General features: G+C 38.3%; 1 protein-coding gene across 3 annotated transcripts in view; it reads right to left on the reverse strand.

The window, feature by feature from the left end:
• The window catches only part of phf20l1 (PHD finger protein 20 like 1), a 122,480-nt gene that overhangs the window by 15,657 nt on the left and 79,892 nt on the right, over positions 1-26,931 (reverse strand). For all 3 annotated transcript variants that reach the window (XM_072259743.1, XM_072259738.1, XM_072259748.1), the window contains exons 11-17: positions 17,184-17,372; positions 13,533-13,820; positions 9,649-9,864; positions 7,518-7,568; positions 5,606-5,695; positions 3,606-3,803; positions 2,068-2,246 (exon numbers count right to left, since the gene is read on the reverse strand). In XM_072259743.1, the coding sequence (XP_072115844.1) occupies positions 2,068-2,246; positions 3,606-3,803; positions 5,606-5,695; positions 7,518-7,568; positions 9,649-9,864; positions 13,533-13,820; positions 17,184-17,372 (1,211 nt within the window). The remainder of the gene's footprint in view (positions 1-2,067; positions 2,247-3,605; positions 3,804-5,605; positions 5,696-7,517; positions 7,569-9,648; positions 9,865-13,532; positions 13,821-17,183; positions 17,373-26,931) is intronic.

The raw sequence follows: 26,931 nt of genomic DNA on the forward strand, positions 1-26,931 counted from the left end.
GGGGATAAAAGAAGAAAAAATAAATTATATCATATAATTGTCTTAATGATGTAAACACGATATTGTTCCAATAAATCAGTGCTAGATAGTGTTTAAGGTGCAAGATTTTGCTAATGTTCTTTCTCCCCATTACTCTGGAATTGGAAAGTTTGTTTCATATACTCAAAAGAAGGAAATACAGAGCAAAAGTTTAAAAAAAATGCACAGGTATGGACAAAGGTCAGGGGAGTGAAACAAATTTGATAGGTCTTATAAAGAGCCATGAGGAGCTGAAAAGACTGTTCTGTGCTTTAGGATTCTCAGAATATAAGAACTGGAAGCAAGCACAGGCTTTGTAATCCCTCACTATTTAGTGCAATCAATGCACTTTCTTGCTTGTTCTCATAGCCTCTGATTTCTTTGATCCAATAAATGTACTAAACTCAAAAGCAAAATATACTCAATGACGGAGGTAGAGATTTCCAAAGGTTTTCAATACTTTATACAGTATATGAAGAAATTTCTCCCTCGCTCAGGCCCAAACAGTCAATCCATTTACCTGGGGTCTAGCACCCAAGCAGCAGTTCCTTCAATTACAGGAAACAGCCTTTTGGACGCGTTTTTCTTAGTAGGAACCCCCTTCATCCCTCTGATCTCCAATGAGTGTAGGCCAAATCTCCTTAGGTTCCCATTGTCAGAAAAAACCCCTCATCATCGGACCACAATCAACCTGATAATACCGCCTTGCAAACTCTTTAATGCACTAATTATTGAATTTCCCAACATAGTGCTAGCAGCGCATATCATACGCAAACATATCAAAGGAAATTAATGCAGTAAAACTGAGCAATACCTTATCTTTGTATATTTACCCTTTTATAAACATGGAACATTTAAATAGTTAACTCTTCTGTCAACTAGTCATTATTTGCATCACTCCTGTGACCAGTTCAGGCTTTGTTCTGTGCCTTTCTCCTGGATCTCTTAATTCTCAAGGCCAGCCAGGCACCTTTTGCTCTAAGAGATCACTCCACAACATAAGCACATACTCAAAGTTGACACCTCAGTAACTACTTAATGGAGTGTTACCACTTCAAAAGTGTAGTGTTTATGGGACACATTGAAGTGGGCTCTGACCTCCTTGTTCAGTGAACATAAAACAAGCAATGACGCAGAGGGAACAATGGCTGCCCATTACATTACATGAGATTATTCATCACATTGGTAGTTTCTGGAACATTGCCATTCAAAAACCAGTTTCAGGGTTTCCTTACACACTCTCACTGGCTGTGACATACTTCGTGATATAGAAGAAATTTTTAAAATCATAGCCCTCTCTAGCAGTTCTGGTGTGTCCAGAATCTGCACCCGAATTATTTCCCTCTCAACTTCGAAGTTCATATACAATCATGAGATTCATTTTCTTGTGGGCATACTCAATAAATCCAATAGCCATTATAGAATCGTCGAAGCTCTGCACCAAGGTGGACAACCAGTGTGCAAAAGAAAACAAACTCTGCAAATTCAAAAAGAAAGAAAAAAATAAACAAACAAACAATAAATATTGAGAACATAAGACGAAGAGTTCCTGAAACTGAGTTCTTAGGCTGTGGCAACATTGCAGTGATGGGGCAAGTGAAGTTGAGTGAAGTTATCTCCTCTGGTTTAAGAGCCTAATGCTTGAGGGGTAATAACTGTTCCAGAACCTGGTAACGTGAGTGCCAAGGCTCCTGTACCTTCTTCCTGAAGGCAGCAGCAAGAAGACAGCATGACCTGGCTGGCGGGAGTCCCTGATAATGGATGCTGCTTTTTTGTGACAAGGTTCCATGTAGATGTGCTCAATGGTGGGGAGGGCTGGGCCATATTATATAGTCCGCAGAACGTCGCCATGTTTCACCAGCTCCTCTTGAACTTCCACGTAAAACTCCCAAACACTAATCATGTTTTTAAGATCTGACTAGAAAGCAGACTTTCCAAGGGGTATTTACAGTTTACTCTTTGTATTGTGCATAGAGAAACAATTAACACAACAAACAAAAAATGAAAACAAATTAAAATAGGTTTTAAGTTGTAAATTGTTTAGACTACCTGAATCATAAACCCATTTTCTTTATCCATTTCACAGACACAACGGACTACTGCATTGCTATCATCCTCCTCTTGAGACTCCTCTGGATTTGAGTTGTCCAGATCCTGGTCATAATCTTCACTCATTAGTGCACTTTCCGTTGATGAATCATCAAAGAACTCATCATTAAAAAGAGATGCTAGAAAAGTAAAAATCCTATCAAAATACTTAAATATTGCCCATCCTTATAGGTCCTAAGATGTTATATATGTTGCTCAAATTCAGCTAAAGAGCAGTGCGACAGCAGAAATACTTTAACCACTTTAAAATGTTATTGAGGTTACTTCCTGACAGAAATCAATCCCTTGCTATCCATCTTCACATCATTTTCTTCAAACCCTACTCTGACCAGACTTTTCAAAGCCATTTAGGTTTGAGTACCTCTTTCAAAAATACACACTCCTGATAACTAAAGCTCTGCTTTGAAGGATATAAACATCCCACTCTCCCCCACTCTACACCCCCTAATTCTGCTCCCAAATCTTATGGTCTAACTGTAACATGGTTTCTCAATGCTTATATGTACTGCCCCAGCCAATAAATTCAAGATTGCTTAATGTAATTTCCTGCATGCAAGTGCAAAGAAAAACAATGCAATTGTCACTCTGGATCTGATGCAGCACAAAAAACCCACAAAAGATAAAAAACACAATAACAACAACAAAAATGATAGATATAAATAAATAAGGCAGCTTATATACATAGATTGAATATGTGAATATATCTTCAATGCCTCTCTGTCTACCTATATTACTACTTTCAGGGAACTATGTACTTGTCACCCAAGGTGTCTCTGTTCAACAAAATTCTCCAGTGCCCTGCCATTCACTGTGTATATCCTGCTCTGGTTTAACTTCCCAAAATGCATCACGTTGGACTTGTCTAAACTCCTTCTGCCATTCCTTTTCTCACTTTCCCAGTTAACCTAGATCTATTGTAACCCAACAAGCTTCTTCACTGTCCACCACACCAACAATTTTTGTGTCTTCTGCAAACTTAAACATGCCATCAACATCCTCAACCAGATTATTAGTATACATGACAACAGGGGGTGCTGTAGCAATCCCTGAAACACACCACTGGTCAGAGGCCAACGTTCTGAAAAGCAATGTTCCTTATCACCTTCTGACTTCCACTACCAAGGTTCATCCTGGATTCCATTTATTCTAGCCTTCTGGATCAGCCTACTTGTGTGCCCATGTCAAAGGCCTTGTAAATATCCATGACAACATCTACTGTCCTACCATCATCAATCTTCTTGGCCAACTCTTCAGATTAAGATTACCATAATCTTTTAACCTCAAGTAAAGGTATTTCACACAGAATAATAAAAAAATTTTCAAGCCATTACAGGGAAACTATTTCCACTATTTGAGGAGAAGGAGAATGGTACCTATAAGAATTATAACTTTTCCAACGATAATAGTCACATCGTGGATTGTTGAATATTCTCGCTGAACCAAAAATCTGCTCAGTCCGCATGTTCTTTAATACTTACATTCAGATCGAGATACATGATCAATGTTCAACTCCAGCAATGATCCAGAGGACGGGTGAGATCTTGGTGATAAATATGCTGGTTTCACCACTGATCCACTACGCAAAGTGAGAGAACTTCCAGGTTTCATTACAGGAGAGCAACATTTTTCCGAAGATTCCTCAGAAATACATTTGAATCCTTCACAGTTTGTCAACTCTGAATGGAAAGCAAGACCAGCAAGTTAAAAATAATGCTGAAAGTAGTTCACTCAGGGACACATGCAAAATTTCAATCTGAATGAAAAATGTTAGGTCGTGAAGACTCAGAAATACAGAAGAATAGATCATTTAGCCTTTTGTTATGAAGAGACTAATTCCTGAGATACTCAGGGTCAAAATATGGAATTATCAGTCACTTTAATATCAGTTAGAAGATTAAAAGTTAAAACAATATCCATTAGGGAGACGCATTACTCCCATTAATAAAAGGAACCACATCATGATGCATAATAAAATTTATCACACAATTAAAATCATGCAATAGGGTTCTCCTCTGTTGATTTGCTTCCATCAAATCAAGCAGTTAGTGGAGATGGCTGAAAGCACGCTCTTCATTCCTCAACAACTTTCTGTACTAGCATCTTTCATGATTGCCCTCAGGCTAAGTAAAAACTTGCATTGAAACTCAGAACCTTGCTTACAAAGGTCTTTAAATATACCTGTTTAAATAAAGAAACAGAAGAAAACACTGCTTTTTGCCTGCTCTTCGAACATTTCCATGCCGTGATTTTGATTCATCTCATTTAATCTTGGACTCTCACTGAGAGAATGGAGTTTATCACAGCAAGACTAATTTAACACAAGAGCTTTGATAATATGCTGAACAATTTTCTAGCAATTTCCACCAGTCCTTGGAGCCTTCGAATCATATTATAAAATTACTCAGCACAGAAAAGGGCCTGATCAGCTTACCTCATTCATGCTGATTGTGATGCCTATCTACATTTACTGTATTCCATTTGACTCCATTGGGCCCCTATTCCTCTACACCTCTCACACATAAGTATACTTCCAAGCACGTTTCAAATATTGCCACAATCATCATCTGCTGCAACTTGTTCCAGGTAACCCCCAGCCTCTGTGTGGTTTAAAAAAAACACACCTTTCACATCTCCTTTAATTTTTTTCTCCTCTCATCTTAAACCTGTACCCCTCAGTTACAGATTCCCCTGCTGTGGGAAATGGACCTCATAATTTTATAAAGCTCTGTAAAATCACACCTCAGCCTCCTATGTGCCTGTACAAATTAATCTCTTCTTCTAACTACAATCTCCTATTCCAAGCAACATCTTCGTGAATCACTTCTGCGCTCACTCTGTTGCTATCACATACTTCCTCTAGTGCGATGACTAAAACTGTACAAATATTCCAAGTGCAGTCTAACCAATGTAAATTACTGCAGCAACATGACAACCCAGCTCTTATACACAATACCTTGGCCTCTGATGGCAAGCATACCAAATCACTTCTTCGTTAAGTTGACAACCTGTGTTGCCACTTTCAGAGAGCTGTGGACTTCTATGTGCATCATCACACCTCTGATCTCTGCCATTTACTCTGCATGTCTTATCAAAATTTGATTTCCCAATGTGCATTACCTCAAGAATATGTGAATTAAATTCCATCTGCTATCACTCTTCCTAACTTTCCAGCTTTACTCTGAGACAACTTTATATTTCATACTGGAGACAGTAAATTTCCAAAGGCATAGATTCCTAGCAACTATATTGGTGTTCCCAACTATCTCTCTTTCTCTACTACTTCATTTTTACCTTTCCACCTTTGATCATACTTAAAGCCTGTTTTTTACAAAGCTTTTAATTTTTGCCCTGAGATTTCTTTTTGCTTATTATCAGTTTTATATTTGACAATACTGCTTTGGAGCACTTTACTTTATTAAAGGCACTAGACAATTAAGTTGTTTAAACAGCATTTGTTAAATATGACCAGTTCGCCTACCATACTTGAATTTCTTTTTCTTCTTTTTCTTTTTCTTCTGTTTTAGTTCATCATGCTCCTTGTCTTTATACTCTTTACTTTCTTTTTTACCTTTTGGAATATGAAAATACATTTTTGTTTTCTGCTTTCACGCATTATTCAATTATTCAACGCATTATTCTGTTCTACATCCCCCCTTCCTTTTCTCCCTACCTTACCTCATCACGTGAGAAAAGTAAACAGCACAAAATTTCTACATACAATACTCACAGGTAATTTTTGTCTGCTTGCAACCCTTCCATAAGGCCACTTGTCTTTCAAAATTGTAGAAAAGTCTCGTACAGGTGATTATAGTTACTTGTAAAGGTCAGTCAGGAAGAAAATTGAACTGCTTGCAAAATTCAAGACCCAGATCAATGTCTGAACATAATTTCTTTTTTTAAAATCTCATTTTGTATTGGGAATGTTTTGAATTATGATATTTTGATGACATTTTCCTCTTAGATTCATTATTGGATGCAGCAAGCTTGCCTGAAATGAAAGGCCTGTAAATTATATTTCAACTTTAAGATTCTTTTTCTAAAGCAGTCCCTTTCAATCAAAGAGGAGTCACTTTCACTCTGTGTTCTGAGATGATAGCTGGAATCATTATAGGATTGGACACTCTTTCACCAATGAAACAGCAGGTGGATGAATGGGTTGGCAGGTGGATAGTTTGTAAAATGGTAAAATTCTTTTCCCCTTTACAGAGGGCCCCTGTGTGCTCACAATGTACAGCTTTGAGGTTCTCAGTGACCATCTAAAAGTTCATTTTTCACTTCCAATAGTCATGGGCAGAAATTCCTAGGAGTCAGTGGGGATATTACATTTTCTCAAGCATATCCTTAAATCTTTTGTTGCCCGGCAATCTCTTCCCATGGGAAAACTTAGAACAGACCATCCTTTCCAGGAGTCTGGTCTTGGGAATGATGAAGCCTGTCCTGTTTAGCTGACTGAGTATAACTATTGGTGTTGGCCTGAGAGGGGTACTAAAATTAGTTTCCTGGTTATTCCAGTGAATTTGGAGGATTTTGGATACAAAGTGTTAGTGGTATCTTTTCACTGTTTATGTTCCTGTACATTTATCTGTAATGTACAGGAATACAAGTATAATTCCTATTACATTTTGGTTTATTTCATCATCATTTCTACTTACATCAAGAGCTGGCTCTTGAGCTATGGAATTTCCAACATCTTACCAGGAAGCTTTATTATTGGAGGGTAGTCTGGTGCAGCAGGGGCAGGAGGTGGAGGTCATTTGATTTGTTGAGTATAAGGCCCATCCTCTCATACGCTTCAGTGAAACTTTCTACAATATGGAGGTGCATATAAGGCAAATGGAACTTGCGTGCAAATATTTCCAACATCACCAAAATCTCCACAGACCTTTAGGTTCACAAGGAGTTAAAGTAAGCCAAATTAACATTAAGCACGCAAAAGGGGCAGGTGATTGTGAGTACCCAACTGGAAACAAAAATGTAAGATCCAGGAGGTCCCTGTGAAACGTTGTTGTTTTAGGCACATACCTAACTCAGGTGACAAAACTTCATGGAGATTGAAATACCCCTTTTTCCCTCTTCTCAGCTCTTGATGAATCTGATCTGAAACTTCTGCTATTTTCTTATGTTATCCCAGTTTTCAAGGATTATATCTTGTACGAATTTGTAAAAGTTTCAAGGCAAATTAAGCATGGCTTAATAAAAAAACTAAACCAGAGAACCAGCACAAAAAAAGACTCTGCTCCATAGTCCTCTTTGGAAAATTGAATTAACCAAGAATAAAGCTTCTGGTCTTCATAAATCATTATAAGTCTCACCTCTTGTTGGATAGCACATACAGAAACAATACATAGATGACAATACAGTCTTGAAAAGACTTTAGCATATAACATTACCAGGCAATAAGCTCTTCTCTTCATTCTTCATCTTCTTTTCAGTTTTTATTCCTGTTGGAAGTTTAACATTCTTCCTTCAGACGTTACAAGAAGTAAAAAGTAAAAAGTTACAAAAATCCTACAAAAAGTAGTGGATATGCCCAGACATCATGGGTGAAGTCTTCCTGTCCATTGAACACATCTGCACAGAGCGCAGTCACAGGAAAGCAGCATCCATTATCAGGGATCCCCACCACCCAGGCCATGCTCTCTTCTCACTGCTGCCATCAGGAAGAAGGGACAGGAGCCTCAGGACTCACACTAACAGGTTCAGGAACAGTTACTACCCCTCAACCATCAGGCTCTTGAACCAGTGGGAATAACTTCACTCGCCCCATCACTGAAATGTTCCCACAACATATGGACTCACTTTCAAGGACTCTGCATCTCATGTTGTTGAGATATATTGCTTATTTATTTGTTCTCTTTTGTATTTGTGCAGTTTGTTGCCTTCTGCACACTGATTGATCGTCTGCTCCGCTGGGTGCAGTCTTTCATTGATTCTATTATGGTTCCTGGATTTATTAAGTATGCCCACAAGAAAACAAATCTCAGGTTTTTATGTAGGCATATATGTGAGTTGATAAGAAACTTACTTTGAACTATTTAAACATTTACAAAAAGTTACTATTAGAATGAAAATCATTTTATAGCATTCTGAAATATTCCCTTAGTCTACCACAATCTTATAAAATATTAAATTGCAACATCACTTTCTCATCTAACACTGAGCAAGAAAAATGACATTAAGTATTACTCAAACACTTAATTATTTACTGTTTACTGCAGCAATCGAACTGTATTAGCCCTCATACAATGAGGAGAAATGTTAAAGAACTTTAGCTATGATTGCTCTCCAGCATGTCTGCTAGAAATGCTTGTGTTCGTTTAAGAAAAGGACAGAATTGGCCTCAGCTCCCTTGCTCAGCATCACATTCACCAAGCCTGCCGGCACTCACTACCACAGCTCACACAAGATGAATGGCCACTTAAGTAAATTACCAGAGTGCCATTGCCCTCCTAGGATAAAACTTTGGCAGATGAGGGAGAAAATTAAAGTAAGCAAACTTAAAACAAAAACAATGACATTAAACCTAAAGATCCAAAATTCTGAATGCATCTCTAAACTTAAAGTATGGAAGTATATGTTTCATGTACTCCACAGATGAAAGAAAAGCTCATTCACTTTTTCACCTGTCTGCAAAACAGAAAAGAAAAATATTAACTATCTCAGAATTAATATTTTGAACATGCAAGCGCCCTCAACTAATGTCAGCTCAGTCAATCTCTTATAATGAATTTACTGAGCAGGAGTTAATATTTCCAAAATCGTCTGTCTTTTAATCTGATGCTTGCTCATTGTTCCATCACAGATGCTTAACATATCAGATTCCTGGTCAGACAATGTGGGCCAATCACAATGTTGCTGAATACTCAAGTAACTTAATCACTCTGTTTAATTTCTTGTAGCACCTGAGCGCAATGGTGCATACCGGTAGGTACCAAGACAACGGTGGTACTGGGAACTTACACCAGCAAGATTAGGACCTCTTTGCTTTGCCACCTACACTACTGTAGGCAATTTTAACTGCAGATCAGGGGCAATTTTAGTCATCTTATTTGTGCTTCAAAAACAATAAATAAATGCAGCAAGAAATAAATACAGGGTGGTGTAGAGGTCAGTGCGACGCTATTTCAGCGCCAGCAATCCGGGTTCAATTTAGCCGCTATGTGTGAGGAGATTGTACGTCTCATCGTGACCGCTTGGGTTTCCTTTGGGTGCTCCAGTTTCCTCCCACGGCCCAAGAGCATATAGGTTGGTAGGGTAATTAGGTGACATGGGCTTGTTGGGCCAGAAGGGCCTGTTACCTATGCTGTAAATCTAAATAAAAATAAACGTATTGTTGGCAACTTTGTGTGCCAGGAGTAAATGTTACCCAGAAGAAATTTCCAGGTATAGGTTTATGATGAATGGTGAAAATTCTAGTTAGTAATTAATTTGGAATTAGAAGAGAAAATTTATCAATTTTAAGCAAGTTTAATCACTGTAAGTCTGTTCCTGCTTTTATGGAATAACAGAAATGGTTTTTACCAACTTCTGCATTTCTGTCTCTGTCAACACATCTCCGATCCATCTTCTCAGGCATGGTCTCTGTGTTCTTCTCCTTCACAGAGAGCGTAGGATGAGCGTCTGCTTCGTCTGTACCGAATGATGCAGATGATCGCTTTTTCTTGCAGACTTCGGAAGATTTGAGGCTCTTATCGTCAGACTTCTCTGGTTGCAAAGCAGGGAGATGGGATGGTGGTGCTAAGGGATTAGAAAAATGCACAGCTGTAAAATCCAAAGTGATGTCTCTTTACTGCTAAACGCAATAGATTAAAATGTCACCCATTTGAACATATGTTAAAGTGGAACATAATGACTTACAATTCTACTTATGCCAAAAGACACACACATCCTCCCTAGGAATATAGGAAAAGTCATTAAGAAATTTTTACTTAAGTACTACTGTTCAGCATTACAAGTCTGGGACACTGATCCATTCATCCACAGATGGCGTTTAGCCTTGAAGATTAACAAATGGAAACAGAATAGGAGCAAGAAAACAATTTATTTTTCCTAATAACAACGGAAAATATATTGGTTCTCTGGGCAATGAGGTTGGGTGGTAGTAGGAGGGGAGTGGTGACGGGGGAAGAGAAAGAGTGAGGAGGTAAAAGTATCACGTGCAGCAGGGCATAACTGAAACCTAAGTACATACAAGAGGTGAAACTGCTCAATGCTGATGATGTAAAATAAGCTTATAATTAATCATTGCAAAGAAAATTGGGTATGGAGCAAAATGATCCACTATAAACTCATTTCATGTGATAGAATGGATTGGTTTGGTTTATAATCATCACATGTACCAAGATACAGTGAAAAGCTTGTCTTGCTATTGTTGAACAATTTCTTTTTCCATTGCCTCAGTATAAATAAGCACTATCATTTACTGAATTCTAAAGAAACTACAATATTGCTTGTAGTGGCTGGAGCTGCAGATGACTGGAGCAAACTTTGGTGATAAGGAACAAGATTTAGCATTGGCTAAACTGTCTGCTCTATTAGTAATCTCATGTTAGATCCACTACAGTGTTATGGCTAATATGGCCCACTACAACGTACAAACTAAAAGAGAAGGAGCTAATGGAGCTTATTTTTAGTCAGGATACTTTTACGTTTACTGAAAAAAAAGCTGCTGAGGATAAAAAAGACAACAATGTAAGGCAGCAATACATAAGGTATTTCTCCACTAAATACTCCACGGTTAGGAATTTGCAACCACTTGACCTGAACTGAATCAAACATATTAATAGTTTTCTACCTGCACTTTTTAGCACTGTATCAAGATGCTTCAATGAAGGCATGTAACACCTTAGTTTTGAGAATTTACCACACTTAGCAGACATCACCAATATCCTTGAATATGCAAAACTGAAAGTCAAAGACAATGAACATCCATTGATTCAAAAGTCATATAGCAAAATGATCACATTCAAATAATCATTATTTTAGTTTTAGAATATACTGTTAAGAAACAGTTGAATACAATTATGGGGCACAGTTGGTGCTATTTCAAGGGATGAATCAGGCCTTCTTTATCTGCACTCACAAATCAGGAACAAATTAAATGAGCTTCAGTATGGGATTAAGAATGTAGGAATTACTGAAGCAATGATAAATCATAGTCCCTATCACAATGACGATGAGGAAGTTAATGCTGATGATGAGGATGATGTCTAGTAATACTGATTGATCGCTATCAATTAATATACCATAGACCAGAAATCATGGACAATCCCAGCAATTGAGAGCATTGCAAACCATAGCATCCATCGTCTTCTTGTTGCTCACAAGACAACTAGATAGATTTATATATTATTTTTACTCTGCTTACCCACATCTATAACATTCCTTAATCTGATGCTCTAATAAGTGCATCATCTACTCCATATGTACTCTGATGACATTAAGATCCATGACAGCAACCTGTCTCAATTTCCACCAATAACCCTTTGTTATTGGACAATTGATCTGATATTAAATAGAGGACGGCAAACATTTCTCTCAACGCGGCTACAAGTTCTCATAAAGAAAGGAAATTTTGCAAAGAAATGGTAAAGCATTGAACTGCTGCTGCTAAGTTAACAAATTTCACGACACATGCCTGTGATAATAAACTTGATTCTGATTCTAACACTGATTCAGTATTTTTGGTCATCTAGCTTAGACTAGAAAACATAAGTTCCTTTTTTATTTTACTTACATTAATGATCTTAATTGTGTTTTAAATTATAAGGTAATTATTTTTTACCTTAAATAATTCAAAATTTTAAATTATTTACACATCAATTGTTTTTAAATACCACAATATCAGAGAAAATTTGAAAATGTTTGCGGAGCCTTGCGATTTTTACAGGAGTAATGTTTTAGCAATAGCTTCCCTTCCTGTTGCAGACGATCAATGTATTGCAGAGCTGTGACCTCAGAAGTATATTTTCACTTTCAACGTACAACAGAGCTGTGACCACAAATGTACATTTTCACCATTCACTCATATGATGTCTTTAGGTTTAGACAATCTGCATGCTCAGTCCTCTGCTCCAGGTCAGGGGTAAGTGTGTCTGTTACATTCAGGCTGCAGACTGAAGCATGTTTTTTGTTTCCTCTGTCATAATTGACCAGTATGATACATTAATTCAGTTTTACTTTCTCCATAGATACAATGTATATCATTAGGAGAAGGAGCTAAGATGGCGCCAGAGAGCGACTTCTTCCGAGCTCATCTACGAAACAGCTTAAGTTCCTCTTATTAATGTCTCTTCTTTCCTTTTCAAGGTGGTTGGGGTCCTGTTGGAGCCCACAATCTACAGCTGTACTCAAACTGTGGTTCTTCACGGTGAGCTCCCACTCCCCAAGCTTACCGACCAGCCATTTTTTGATCTCCAGGAGCGGCCTGGAAGACATGCGCCTTCGGTAGCCCTCATGGATGACTCCATTCCTCGTCAGTGTCGCCAACTGAAGCATCATGGGAGATTGGAACATCGAGACAGAGGGTGGAACCACTGAACAATTAACATGCTGAATATTTTCAGCATTCTTTATTACTTTAGATTCCCAAAAACTAATGAGTTCTGCATCTTATAGCTCCAGCATTTGTTCTTATTCTCTCTACAGTCCTCATTCATATTCCTCTATTTACACTCCGCCAGACAGATTAGCTATGATTCACCGATATTCATCTTCCTCTCTCAGTGTGTTCCAGCAGCAATTTGATCACCTGGCCACAGCACCTGTATGCACTTTATCATAGACAGCCCTTTATTCTCTCCATCTCTTTCTCTCTGCAATTTAAAACACGTATCTTTTCTCCATTTTCCAATTGTGATGAAGGTTCATTAACCTGGACAATTAACTCTAATTCTCTCCCACAGATGCCGCATAACCTGCTTCCTTCAGCACTTTTTGTTTCTATTTCTGCATCTTAAAACTTGTTTTACTGCTGTCTTTTACCAATTATGTTAAAAGGCTTTAACTTCTACAGTTAACTTGCTCTCCCCCACAGATTCTGACTAACCTTCTGAGCATTTCTATTATTTTTTTTCTTTGCGGGAAACGTATAGCTGAACATATTGGAGTCAAGTTCTATGACAATTCCTTTGGGAGTGAATGGATCTGCCATAGTATTTTTTTTAAAATTTACTTGTGTATTCATATACCCTTGAAAATTGACAGATTCAGTACTTTGCAGCACCAGACAATGTTGCATGGGTATATGCTTCTTAATGGAAGCAATGGTCAAGCAATAACATGAACATAAGAGAAGCTGGTGCAACATTTCCCTAAATTGTTTGAAAAAAATCTATACATTTATTCTTTATGTTGATTCCTGCCATGATCATCACTACAGATCCAAACAAACCATCCATACTTACAAGTTACCGTCTGCAATGGCCGTCCTCTCTTCAGGCCTAGGCTGTCCACTGTTGATGTTAGTGTGCCCACAGAGGTAGCACGAGTCTGCATCCTGCTCTCTGGGTATCCGATGTCAGGATCAAATCCTTTCTCTGCGGTGTGGTAATACTTTATGTGGTAATCTAGCAATTTGGCCTTACGGAAAGTCTTGAAGCACCTGGGAAACATGCACTTGAACTTGTTGCAGTCAAGTTCTATGACCACTTCTTTGGGAGCTAATGGATCCTCCATTTGTTTGGCATTAGTTACTGGGTCAAGGGCAGAAAGAAAGTGAGAACCATATTAAAATGTAAGAAAATAAATATTAAAAACCACAATGAGAATTCAAATGAAGGAAGCCTCTAAGTTCATTTGTTTTCAACTGTGCATCTTTTCTTACACCATTCTGTTTTTCTTCATGGAGTTAATGCATCCTGGCTTTATTAGTGATCAACCTCTCTTATAGAGTTTTCTATCATCAAGATACAAACTTCTCCCTAAACTTACTAGATTAATGTATAGTTTTGAGTTTATTTTCTCTATCCAGCTATCAACTCTGTTAATTTTCTGTACTAAATTAGGGCAATTACTCTCCTTCACTGTTAATGCAAGCTTATTAGTCTGAAAGGTTAACTGTTTTACTTCCGCCTCAACAGCTAAGCAGTTCCAGCATTTGTGTTTTTATCAGTTTTTTTGTTTCTGACAGAGGGTGTTGGATTGAAATATTAACTGTTTCTGTTTGCACAGATGCTACCTGACTTGTTCAGTGTTTCCAGTATTTTGTATTTTTATTTTAGATTTCTAGCTGGGTGGGAAGCTGCTGGCATACAAAACCATCAATCCTGAACCATGGCTTTAATTTCTGCACTCATATTTGTATCCTTTTAGTTTGTGGATGGAGCTGAGAGCTGTAAAGTTGATTGGCAAAAGGGATACAAGGCTGGAGAAGGGAGAGGATCATGGGACAGGAGGCCTAAGGAGAAAGAAAGGGAGAGTGGAGAGCCAGAAGAAGATGGGGAGCAGGCAAGGAGTAATTGTGAGAGGAACAGAGAGAAAAAAAAGGAAATAAATAAATAAATAAATAAATAAGGGATGGGGTAAGAATGGGAGGAGGGGCATTAAAGGAAGCTACAGAAGTCAATGTTCATGCCATCAGGTTGGATGCTATCCAGACGGAATATAAGGTGTTGTTCCTCCAACCTGAGTGTGGTTTAATGGAGGAACAACACCTTATATTCTGCCTGGGTAGCTTCCACCTTGATGGCATGAACATTGACTTCTCTAACTTCCTTTAATGCCCCTCCTCCCGTTCTTACCCCATCCCTAATTTATTTATTTTTATTTTTTTCTTTTTTTCTCTTTGTCTCTCTCACAATTACTCCTGACGAAGGGTCTCGGCCTGAAACGTCGACTGTACCTCTTCCTAGAATTGCTGCCTGGCCTGCTGCATTTACCAGCAACTTTGATGTGTGTTGCTTGAATTTCCAGCATCTGCAGAATTCCTGTTGTTTACAATTACTCCCTGCCTGTTCTCCATCTTCCTCTGGCACTCCCCTCCCCCTTTCCTTCTCCCTAGGCCTCCCATCCCATGATCCTCTCCCTTCTCCAGCCTTGTATCCCTTTTGCCAACCAACTTTCCAGCTCTTAGCTCCATCCCTCCCCCTCCTGTCTTCTCCTATCATTTCAGATCTCCCCCTCCCACTTTCAAATCTCTTACTATCTCTTCTTTCAGTTAGTCCTAACAAAGGGTCTCGGCCTGAAACGTCGACTGTGCTTCTTCCTACGGATGCTGTCTGGAAACTTCTCTAGTACTTTAGGTTTTCAATTGTTATGATACATCAAGAGTCCATTTCACATCTATGCAAACTCTGTAAAGAGTTAACAAATCTCTATTTTCAATTTCACTCTTCAGGAAATCATTAACTAAATACAAATGTAATAAAAAAAATCTATGCTATAAACAGATGCCCTCTATATATTTCAGTGGTCAATACTCACAAGTAATGACTTTGTTCAGTACAGGGTTCTGATTTGTGGACAGCAGCTGACACAACACAAAGTACCCATTGGTGATACAAGAGACGGCAAATACTGAATCCAAAACAAAAGATAAACCCATAAAGGAACTCGGCAGATCAGGCAACGTAGATGGAGGGAAAGGAATGCTTATGTTGCAGGTTGACACCCTGCATCAGCACTGACAGTATACAGAAAGGACTGCCAGTATGAAAGAAAGAGGAATGAGGCAAGGGCTGGTTAGTGGTAGGTGGACCTCACCAGAGTGAGGGATAATAGGCAGGTGGAGCCAAGTAGGAGAGAGTGACGAGTGGAGTTGGGGGATGGTGGCTGGGTGAGATTGGTAGAAACAGACAAGGAAAAGGAGAAAAGGGCAGGAGGAGGGAGGTGATGGGCGAGGAGGGTGAAGGTAGGGGCAGAAGCTGGAGGGTGGAAAGTAGTGGCCCATGAGATACAGATGCTGGATCTGATGAGTAAATCTGATTTGGCCAATATGCTTACTCACTATTTGTTACTTGTTCAGGTAGCTAAACCCCAAGGCCAAGTAGCCATGGAGGGCACGGGAGGAGATTACTGGAGTCTTTATGGAGAGTTAAATCTTCTGTGGTGAGCTGTCAAATGACTTCTGGAAGGCATAAAATCTGGTGCCCTTATTCAAGAACAGCAGCAGGAAAAAACAAGGTAATTACAGGCTAGCTAGTCTGGCTTCAATAGTCGGAAAAAAATTAAAGAGATAGATTTATCCATACTTGGAAAGGCTCAGGGTGCATGAGGAACGTGGTGCAAAACTGGCCCTCTGCTGGCATTCCTGCAGCAAGGTTATGTAAGGAGAGGGTGTCCAAGAGAGCTGGTGTTGCAGGTCTCAGTGCTGCGCCATTCAGTACTGAGGTGAGGGTCTCAGAGTTGCACTATGCCCAGTTGTGTTGAGCAGGGGCTCTTACTGGAGACTTGCTGCTCCATTTATTGAGCCGCCTCTTCGATCTCATGATCTCTCGACTGGCAGTGATCACTACGAGCTTGTTATCATGCTCACCAAGCTGAGGTTTGCTATGCAGATAAGCTGAGGCAGTATTTGCAGTTTCCATCACATCCAACAGAAGGCAATCAAAGAGAATCCAACCGGTCTATCAGCACTTGGAGTCAGTGCCTGGCAATGGCTTGCACTCAGTACTCAGGTAGGGTGCAGCCTGAGTCCCATGTCCCCTTGCTGAGTGGTGATCCCATATTTTCCAAGTACTTGGTTAGGTTGAATTGTTCTCTGATCTTGGCAATCCACTTGCAAATGTTTTGTCACCGTACAATTGCCAAGATTGGAGAACAACTCAACCTAACCATCAACCACCCAAGCTACACATTTTTCAAGTTATTTCCAAATTCTTGTAGAGGCAGTGTCTTCACATTGGGTGAATCACTGTTGTGAAAGCACACACAGAGGGAGGAAATTTGTGCCTGAATAGTGCTTCTCTATTTGTCCAAATTTAGTTATTATTAAAATCCTTTTAGTGCTGGTTACATCAGCGCTCTTATGCTGGGAATGCACCCAAGTCATCAAACACAAAAGTGCAACCAACCCTCCTATTCCCCTCCCTAACAACTCACTTTCTAGTAATACCAACCTGATGATGAAGCAGCCACGGTTATTGTTTTAGAATGAGGTTTCATTGTTCGTTCTTCGTCATGGCATTGAAGAGAAGAAACAGATGCTGGGATCTTGTGCCTAGAATTCTGGGAGAGGTCAAGAGGCACCAAGTCACTGAACTCAAAGGAACTGGACCCTCCATGTGGTTGCTGGCAAACGTCAGATCCTGAACCAAAAACAGAAGCAGCACAAATGAATGATGTGTATGCATCCCAGGAGAATGTTTATTTATCACAAAATTACATAGGAACAGAAAGTTGCTTGAAAATTCACAATGATGACTAATGTTTTAAGAATGCTTGCCTAATAATAATTAATTCTAAAGCAATAGTACTTTTGGAGGTCTCAAAATAGTAATTATATAAATGGAAGTATTAAGCAGCTGATAATCATTGATTCCGTTATGGTTATTATAGCTGGGAGTAGTAGTAGGGATAATCTCCCACTACCTATTAAATGCTCCCAATGGTGTGTGTATCAAATAGCTTCTGACAACCAAGTCCATCTCCTGGCTTTCATATGTGGCTTAGCTATTACTGACAGGAAAAGGGGCAAGGGCTGGTTACTGCCATCTTAAAACCAGACACTTTGGGCAGATGGGGCTCGTCAGCAGTGGTCGGCAGCTTATTTAGGAGAAGGAAAACTCTGGTCTCAACTGCCTTGTGGCTGTACCCATTCACGCGAAAGACTTCAAGAGTAAACTCCAAGGAAAGATCCAGAGCTGGAGATCCTAAGGCAGTCCTACGTTGCGTTCAACACTGACTGGCAACTCCCGGAACGCTGCTGGTGCCAAACTATACTGGTCTCTGTCATTCCTTCAGATTTATCAGCTGCATGGAGAGGGGGAGCCCACTACATCAGCAACAGCTTGCACTCCATATCGTACTTCTCTGGCTTGTGTGTCATGTAGACAGCTGGGACACAACACCCATGGTCAACCCCAGCCAGTAATAATCACTTAAAAAGGACCAACTCAGATCATACATTACCCGCAATATTGAGCCAACAATGCAAAACTTCGCATTAGTTGGAGAAAGGAAGACTCCAACTCAACAGATCACAGCTCTACAGCTGAGGAGCAAAAGTAATCAATAAAACAGAAAACAACTGAAATCTATCAGTTACCGTAATGTGCTGAAAGCAACCGCTGTAATAAGAAACTCTATTTTAAACACTGATTAATGAAGGTCATATTCTAGTTTGTTTTTGCAGACTTTTAGCATTAATGTTTTCTGTATTCATCATTAAACTTCCAGCATCAGTTGAGCTGATTAGTTAGAGCATTAGAACATGTGAATAGTTCAAAGACAGAAGAATATTTATTACAAATAAAATTGAAATAATATAGAAAAGACATCAGAACCAACCTCAGACTGCTGATACTATAAAATAATTATGCTGAAAATTTAAGTCGATGAGTAGAAAGTTGCATGAACTATTTGATGGGAATTACTCCAATTCATCACACTAATGGAATGAACCAAACTTCCACATTTACCATAACAACAGCCAAGTTTTGGAAGCTCATTTTCCTTTCACACTCTTGCAATAACTTTGTAACAATACTCTAGTTCTAAAAATATCCAGCTCATCAACAATTGGGCCACTGCTTCCTTATCTAGAAGACATCTAACAATACACAGAAGCACTTCAAACTGACAAGATAGTCCAGTACTCCTCACTCTTTTTCTGTCACATTTATATATAATCTACTTCTTTATTTTGTTAGTGTTGTAGACTGTCTTTGTGAATTCTTCATACTGTGATAGAAATTCTTACCAAATGAAACAGAGGACATTACACAACCAATACATCATTGGCTGTGAGGTACCTTGCATATCTTGAGAAAATAGAATTTTTTCCCTACTGTTTTCCTGGCCTTTTCTAGAGAGGATCGTAATGCTATAGAATTCTATCCTCCTTCAGTTTCCTTTCTTCCTAAAACTGCTCAAAATTTTAAGAACTCAAAACTTGATCTCACCAACTCACCACAGCCTGCTGCGCCTCCCTTTCACATTTTGAGTAGGTTTCTCAAAATGTATTTTCTTTGCTTGTGAGCCATATTGTAGCATCTAGTCACCACTACTGTCTGAGACTCTAATGGTGAAGCATTCATTCATCTGATTATTCATTAAATTATCCAAAAAAGGCATGCAATTTTTCTTATATAGACCTGTGCAAAATATCAAACTCTGTATTGCCTTAGCTTAAAACATTTTTCACATTAAAAGACTCTTCATTCAAGAGTCTGTGCAATTAATTGTTCAACATTTATGTTTACTTGTTTTACACTGTAGTTTGAAATAAATTTTATATCTCAGGGTGAACTCTCCATATGAGATTGACAAACATCCTCTGAAATAAGGGCAATATTCAAAATGTCCAGTTATCAGCAAGTACTGCTAAAGTCTATTCATCAGGGAAACTCCAATAAAAGATGCAATCTAAAATCATTACTTATTCTTTTCCGTCAGATTAATTCTTTTTGCCGTTTATCTCTAGCTGTTGTATTAGCTCACCCACCTGCTTTGCACATCAGCTTTAATCATTTATGTGAAATGACAACTGATCAATAATATTGATAATAGCTTAAAAGAAGGCGCATTTGAAGGCAATAGCTAGGAATCCTAGCATTTGTTTTAGTACAAGAGAGTGTACAAAAATGTCTTTCCACAGACAGAATTAACTTTTTTGTATATAACAAATGTGAGAAATAAAGAATTTGACTACAACAGTGAATGGATTACATGGGTAAATCACTGGCTAGAACCACCTTAAATAATGTAAGGCCAAGAAAAAACAGTACTTAAAAGCAAATTCAATGCATGTCAAAATAGGTTCAATAATCTTTCTCTCACATGATGCTTACAAGAATCTTAATTTTTACCATATCAACCTCCATTTAAAGCCACCTGCAGTCTTGACAGTAATCAAAATGTTTCACGCCACTGACAGAAGAGTCTAAGAATAGTTAATGCAGACAGACCTTTACTGTTTCTTTCAGGAAGTTTCTCAGAATGGGCACTGAATAATCACAAGAAAAAGAAACATTGAGAGGGTTGGATCTCATTAAAAATAAATGAGGGAAGAGTTGGGCAATTTGTAGACTTTCCAAAAGTTTTACATCCGCCTTGCTCATTAGCCCAGGGTGTGATTCAGTGAGGTTCAGAGGGCAAAAAGAGTTCAGGCTAAGTGGCACCTAATGTTCAAACTGTACACCAGGTATGTAACTGAAATACCATTAAGAATACCCGGGGATGGTCAGGATCAGTAATAGGCTGTAGTTGGAGATGGTGTATGAATTATGTATTGTTTTGATAAGCTGTAGCTTACTTAAGAAATAGGAGCAGGAGAAGGCCATTTGGCCCATCGAGCCTGCTCCGCCATTCAATAAGATCATGGCTGATCAGACCATGGACTCATCTCCACCTACCTGCCTTTTCCCCATAACCCTTAATCCCTTACTATGCAAAAATCTCTCCAACCTGTTTTAAATATATTTACTGAGGTAGCCTCCACTGCTTCATTGGGCAGAGAATTCCACAGATTCACCACTCTCTGGGAGAAGTAGTTCCTCCTCATCTCCGTCCTAAATCTACTCCCCCGAATCTTGAGGCTATATCCCTTAGCTCCAGTCTGTCCTACCAGTGGAAACAACTTTCCTACCTCTATCTTATCTTTCCCTTTCATAATTTTATATGTTTCTATAAGATCTCCTCTCATTCTTCTGAATTCCAGCAAGTACAGTCCCAGGTGACTCAATCTCTCCTCAGTCTAACCCCCCTCGTCTCTGGAATCAACCTGGTAAACCTCCTCTGCAACACCTCCAAAGCCAATATATTCTTCTTTAAGTAAGGACGCCAGAAATGCAGAGTACTCCAGCTGCGGCCTCACCAGTACCCTGTAGAGGTGCAGCATAACCTCCCTTCTCTTAAATTCAACCCCTCTAATAATGAAGGCCAACATTTCATTTGTCTTGTGTTTTCTAGCTGAAAACTTTCTTCTAGATTGTCCTGTTTTTAAACTCTCTAAGCTTGGTTTACAGCTCACTTTGTACTCACCAGGTTTACCATAAAAATCAATTATACTACGTGTGCAAAAAGTAAAGTGTATTGGGGTCCAATTGTCCAGAAAATTGCCACATGCTCCAAAGGTGCCAGATTAAAGGACTCTAGCAAGGCCTTTGATAAGGTCGAGGAGTGTCAGTCACTTGGTACTCAGGATGAAGTCATAAATTGGATTCAACATTGGTTTAGCAGGGGAAGCTACAGAGTGGTAGAAGATGGTTGACTCCCTTACTGCAGGCCTGTGACTAGTGATGCACTACAGGGATCAGCGTTGCGCCTGTTGTTGTTTGTCATCTGTATCGGTTGATAATGTGGTAAATTAGATCAGCAGATTTGCAAATAGCATCAGGGACAGCAAGGAAGACTATCAAAGCTTGCAGCATGATTTGCACCAACTGGAAAAATGGAAAGACAAATGGCAGATGGAATTTAATGCAGCCAACTGTGAGGTGTTGCACTTTGGGAGAAGAAACCAGGGTTAGACTTACATGGTGAACAGCAGAGCACTGAGGAGTTCAGTAAAACTCCTGAAGTTCTGGAGTTCAGGATCCAGAAGGGATCTGGGAATACATATCTATAATACCATAGAAGTGGCACCATAGGTAGATCAGGTTGTACAGAGCTTTTGGCACACTGGCCTTCATAAATAAAAGTACTGAGTACGGGAGCTTGAATGTTATATTGAAGTTGTATAAGAAATTGGTGAGGTACAATTTGGAGTATTGTGTGCAGTTCTGGTCACCTACCTACCAGACAGATATCAGTAAGATTGACAGAATACAAAGAAAATTTACAAGAATATTGCTAGAGCTTGAGGAACTAAGTTATAGAGAAAAGTTGAATAGGTTAGGATTTTATTCCCTGGAGATTAGGAGAATAAGGGGATTTAATAGAAGTGTACAAATTTATGAGCTGTATTAATGGGGTAAGTGCAAGGCTTTTTCCCGAGGTTTAGTGAGACTAGAACTACAAGTCATAGATTAAGGGTGAAAGGTGAAATATTTAAGGGGAACATGAGAGGAACTTCTTCACTTAGAGGGTGGAGACAGTGTGGAACAAGCTTCCAGCTAAAATGGAAAAGCATGCTTAATTTCAACATTTAAGAGAAGTTTGGGTAAGTACATGGATGGGAGGGGTATGGAAAAAATTTGAATTTGAGAGTCCCTTCATCATCAAAATAGAAACAGTACGAAAGATATAAAGCAACTGTATGCATCATTAAGAATTTTTGTTTTCATGGATATATACTTTGTTTCATCATTGAAATGCCAGTTACAACTTGAATTTATTTCTATTTACCCATAAACTGACTTTTATGTTTTCATTCCCACCAAGCCAAAATGATTCCCCAAATTCACCTAACCCTTTCCTGACCATATTAAATTTCAATATTTCTCTATTCTTTTTAATCAATCAGCTTCCTTTCCCATGTGTATGATTTGTTTCTACATTAGTTTGTTCTCCATCTCAGCCTTACTAGTCCATGCTACCCTGAAACTATTCAGGAAACAAAAATTTTCAAACAGACCTTGCAGCATTGCATGCTCATAACACCTTGGTGTATATATATATTTTTACAGATGTACATCACTGCTGTGACCAAATCACGAAGTAGTTATCATTAATGATGACCATATAACCACAAAAGATCCTCCTACATCTGCTTCCAGCTATAATTTACAAAGCTTCAGAGCCTTGAATCTCTGCAGCTTTTCATGGAATCCATTTTATATGTTCCTGTAAAGTATTTCCTGTCCATTTTTAGCTTTTGCAGGTTTGAGTACATATTGCTTGCCTTACAATTTAAAATACTACAGGTTCATTTTATTAATTAATCTATTAATTTTGTAAACACTACTAATTTTACTTTAAAATTTTGTATTTTGATCCGTATGCCTTTCTTCAGCTTGTCAACTTTGCTTTGGTTTTTAAGCCCTGATGTGCTTGTCATGTTACTTAGCATTAAGCCAATTAACCATGGATGTCGCAACCAGAAAACACCCTACTACTATACTCCACTATGTGTTAAATTAATCCCTCTGCCATCAAATGGAACACCTACACCTCCAGCGTAAAAGCTATCCACAAGATTTTCCTATCCAGGTTTAAACACATCCATCTTGTAACTCACACTAAACTGGTTTTATTGTAGTTATAGATAACTATTGCACAAAAACAGGCCCTTTGCCCATCTAGTCCATGCTGAACTATTATGCTGCCTAGTCCCACAGACCTGCATCCATACTATAGCCCTCCATACTCCTCCCAACCATGTACCTATCCAAATGTCTCTTAAATGTTGAAATCAAACCAGCACCCACCACTTCCGCTGGCAGGTAACTCCCTCCTAATCAGGAGGACTCGATTGGAGGTGATTATTCATTAAACTCTAGTTTTCATCATTCATTTTCAATTATAATCATCTTGCTGGATGTCATGGTGACCATTCCTCTGCATTTTCCTTCATTTGCCTTTGCATCACCAATGAACACATTTAAATAGCCTAATTAAGCATTTCCTTCTCTCTTATATTTAAAACAAAGCTTGAAATCTTACAAACCAATTCCTGTTTTCCTTTTATTTTAATGGTACTGTCCTAGATAACAGCCCCAGCTTTCAGTCTTAAGAAAAATGATAAAAGCTTTGAAACATTCATGATCTTTTTTCAGTAAGAGAAACAAAATGCATCGCCAACTAGTTGTCCTTATTGGAAAAAGTACAGTTCTATTCAAATACATCATATCATTCATTCAAAGGGAAAATATCATAGATTTTGTAATTTATATATTAAAGTTAATTGTTGGGAGCCATGCTGCAATATGACACTTAGAAAAATTAATTGTACAGTACAATTGCTGTCATATGGTTCTATTAAAGGAACTAGTCATGTCATAAACATGAAAATCACCTTCACGTTTCAAAATTAGAAATTAACATCAGAAATTTCAGCCACACCAGTTAGGCAGAGAATTTGTTTTTTTAAAAAGTTTACATGCATAAGTAGACACAAAGTGAACTTAAAGCTCAAGAAAGGTTTACAAGTTACAGAGTTTAGAGATTGCATAAACTAGATGCCCCATTATCTATTACAGCCATTCAGTATTGTGTAGTGCTTATATCCCCAATCCCCACTGTGGCGGTGTTCAAGCTCATTATGCAAGTGACGCAACAGGGAAAGACAAAATCATGTAAATTACAAGTTCTGGATGTTGTGTGCACAATGCAAACATTTAATCATGGAGGTCTACCTGAGCTAATTACTTATATCAAGGTTTTGTTGAAAAATAAAAATCGGAAACCCAATTCTTGATTTCTTTTAAGCTTTTGTGGCTAAATTTGATCACTGACTGCTTGTACGTTATTGCTGACCCTAACATTAACAATAAGGATGTCAAGTGCTGCTGCCTGACTTAAAGAAAACTCTAGGCTTTGATGACACCAGTGTCTGGAAGAGAAAGTTTTAATTACAGTATGTCATAATAATTGAAATAAATGAGTCAATTAGACCAAGTCCTCAGTATGAAAACAATGGTATTTTCATTTATGTATTAATTTAATTACTGGGATACAGTGCAGAATAGGACTTTCCAGCCACGCCACTCAGCAACCCCTGACTTAAACCTAGCCTAATTACAGGGCAATTTACAATTAACTTACTAACCGGCATGTCTTTGGATTGTGGGAGGAAACTGGAGCACCCAGAGAAAACTGGCACTTATTACTCCCATCTCCAACAGAGGGGTCCAGGTCCATAGCTCAAACTCCTGGTCCAACCTACAAAATCTGTTAATTTGTTTATTTTTGAATTTCCAGCTATATCACACTAATACATTTGAAAGATAGAGGGGTAAAAAAAAAACTTTGCACTGGGGAGAACAAGAACCCTGATGTTGAAGCCATCCTTTTGACTGCCAGAATTTAATCCCACATATATATATATAAAATAGGTGGATACCATCCAACATGTGATGTATTTGTGTTGTTTTCAGATATATAATGAGGACCTCAAGCTTTAAACAAAAAAGACAAACAGCACGGGTTCTGCAATCCAACAAAGTCATAACTTTTATTTGTTTCCTTTGTTTAGCAAGACAGTATTTTCCTCTTTTACAAAAAAAGTGTAGCAGAATAAGTAATTAAAGTTTTCTAAAAAAAATTCTTCATGAGGTAGTGTACTTGGCAACAAGGCTCCCTGCACTACTGTATACACACTTGGTCCCGAAGCACATATCCAGCCGTTTCCTTTCAGCGAAATAAAACACTACCTCGTGATGGATTTTTTTTAATTGCTTTAAAAAAGATGTACAACACATTGCATAAATTTCTTGACAAAACAACCTCCTCTTTTGCCACTAACACGATCGATAGCTTACACTTACTTGACGTCAAAGACATCATGCGACTTATAGCCTTCACGCACCGACATCAAATGGCACGACTTATAACATTGCTCAACAACAATCAGAAGAGTACATTCAATTGAAGTAAGCACCAATGGCACTGAGTGAGTTACAAGGCAGTTACACCAATCGTAGGCTTCAGATCAGGGTTCTTACTAGGAATTTTATATTTTCTTCCCAAGAAAGGAAAATGGCTTATCTTTAGCTCCCGCATAGAAAAAGAAAATAAAACTAAGCAACCTTTGGTTACAAATAATCTTTCAATCAAAAGTTAATCTAATTCTATCATTTCTCTTTTTCTCTACTTATTTCATAATCAGCTTACCCCAACAATATCAACTAAAATGTTACAGTAGTGGAGTGCATAATTTTAGCTTAGTAGCTTTAAGAGAAGTGAGCAAATTACACACAATTTTGACCAAATCCAATCGTCAAGTACTGAATAACAATAATGAGAGGACTTTGAAAAGATCACCTGCCTGTCCTCAAAGCCTAGAAATAGTGCTAGGCATCAAAGCTGAAGAAACTAAAAGGAACATGGAAACATAAAATTCTAAATAAAAGAGGGAGTTAAAATTGAGAAATACACAAATGGAAATTCCGTTAAAACAGTGAAAGAAATAATAATTTAAAACATCAAGCCTGATTCATATCATTAATGCCACTCAACCTCATGATTTGGGTAAGTATTCTTCTAGCTCACTCTGAGCCATCCTACGATTTTCTGACAGCTTTTCCATTTTCAGTATTGAAAATCACTATATGATGGGTGGCTCCTTTGGAAGGAGGAAGATGAGAGAAATAATAGCAAGAAGAAAAATACTGGCTATTTTAGTTATAGTAAGATTTTTTAAAACTATTTACTGATTTAACAGCCAAGGGATACTGACTGATGTACAGAGATTTAATTAAGCCAGTTCTAGAATTATGCAGGTGGTATTCCTGTTTATTTATCAAATCAACAGACTTTCTGCCTTAGTATTTTTAGAGTCTAAATCTTATTCCAGACTTTTGATTAACACTTTCTTAATTGGCTGAAAAAAGTCCATCCACAGTACATATAAAAAAAGTGAGCTAGAGCCATGCTCTTTGCTCTTACCATCTTGGAGATGACTGCAAGTACAGTACATAAAGCCAGATATTGCCACTTGTCCACTGAACAGATTGCAAACTTCCAAATTCATCAAGAAGCTGAGTCTATAGACTGGTCATCTGGAAAGTTCTCTGAACCATCACTGTTTTTATGTCATACATGATC

Source organism: Mobula birostris, chromosome 1, assembly GCF_030028105.1.
Source record: "Mobula birostris isolate sMobBir1 chromosome 1, sMobBir1.hap1, whole genome shotgun sequence".
In the NCBI taxonomy this organism is placed as follows: domain Eukaryota; kingdom Metazoa; phylum Chordata; class Chondrichthyes; order Myliobatiformes; family Myliobatidae; genus Mobula; species Mobula birostris.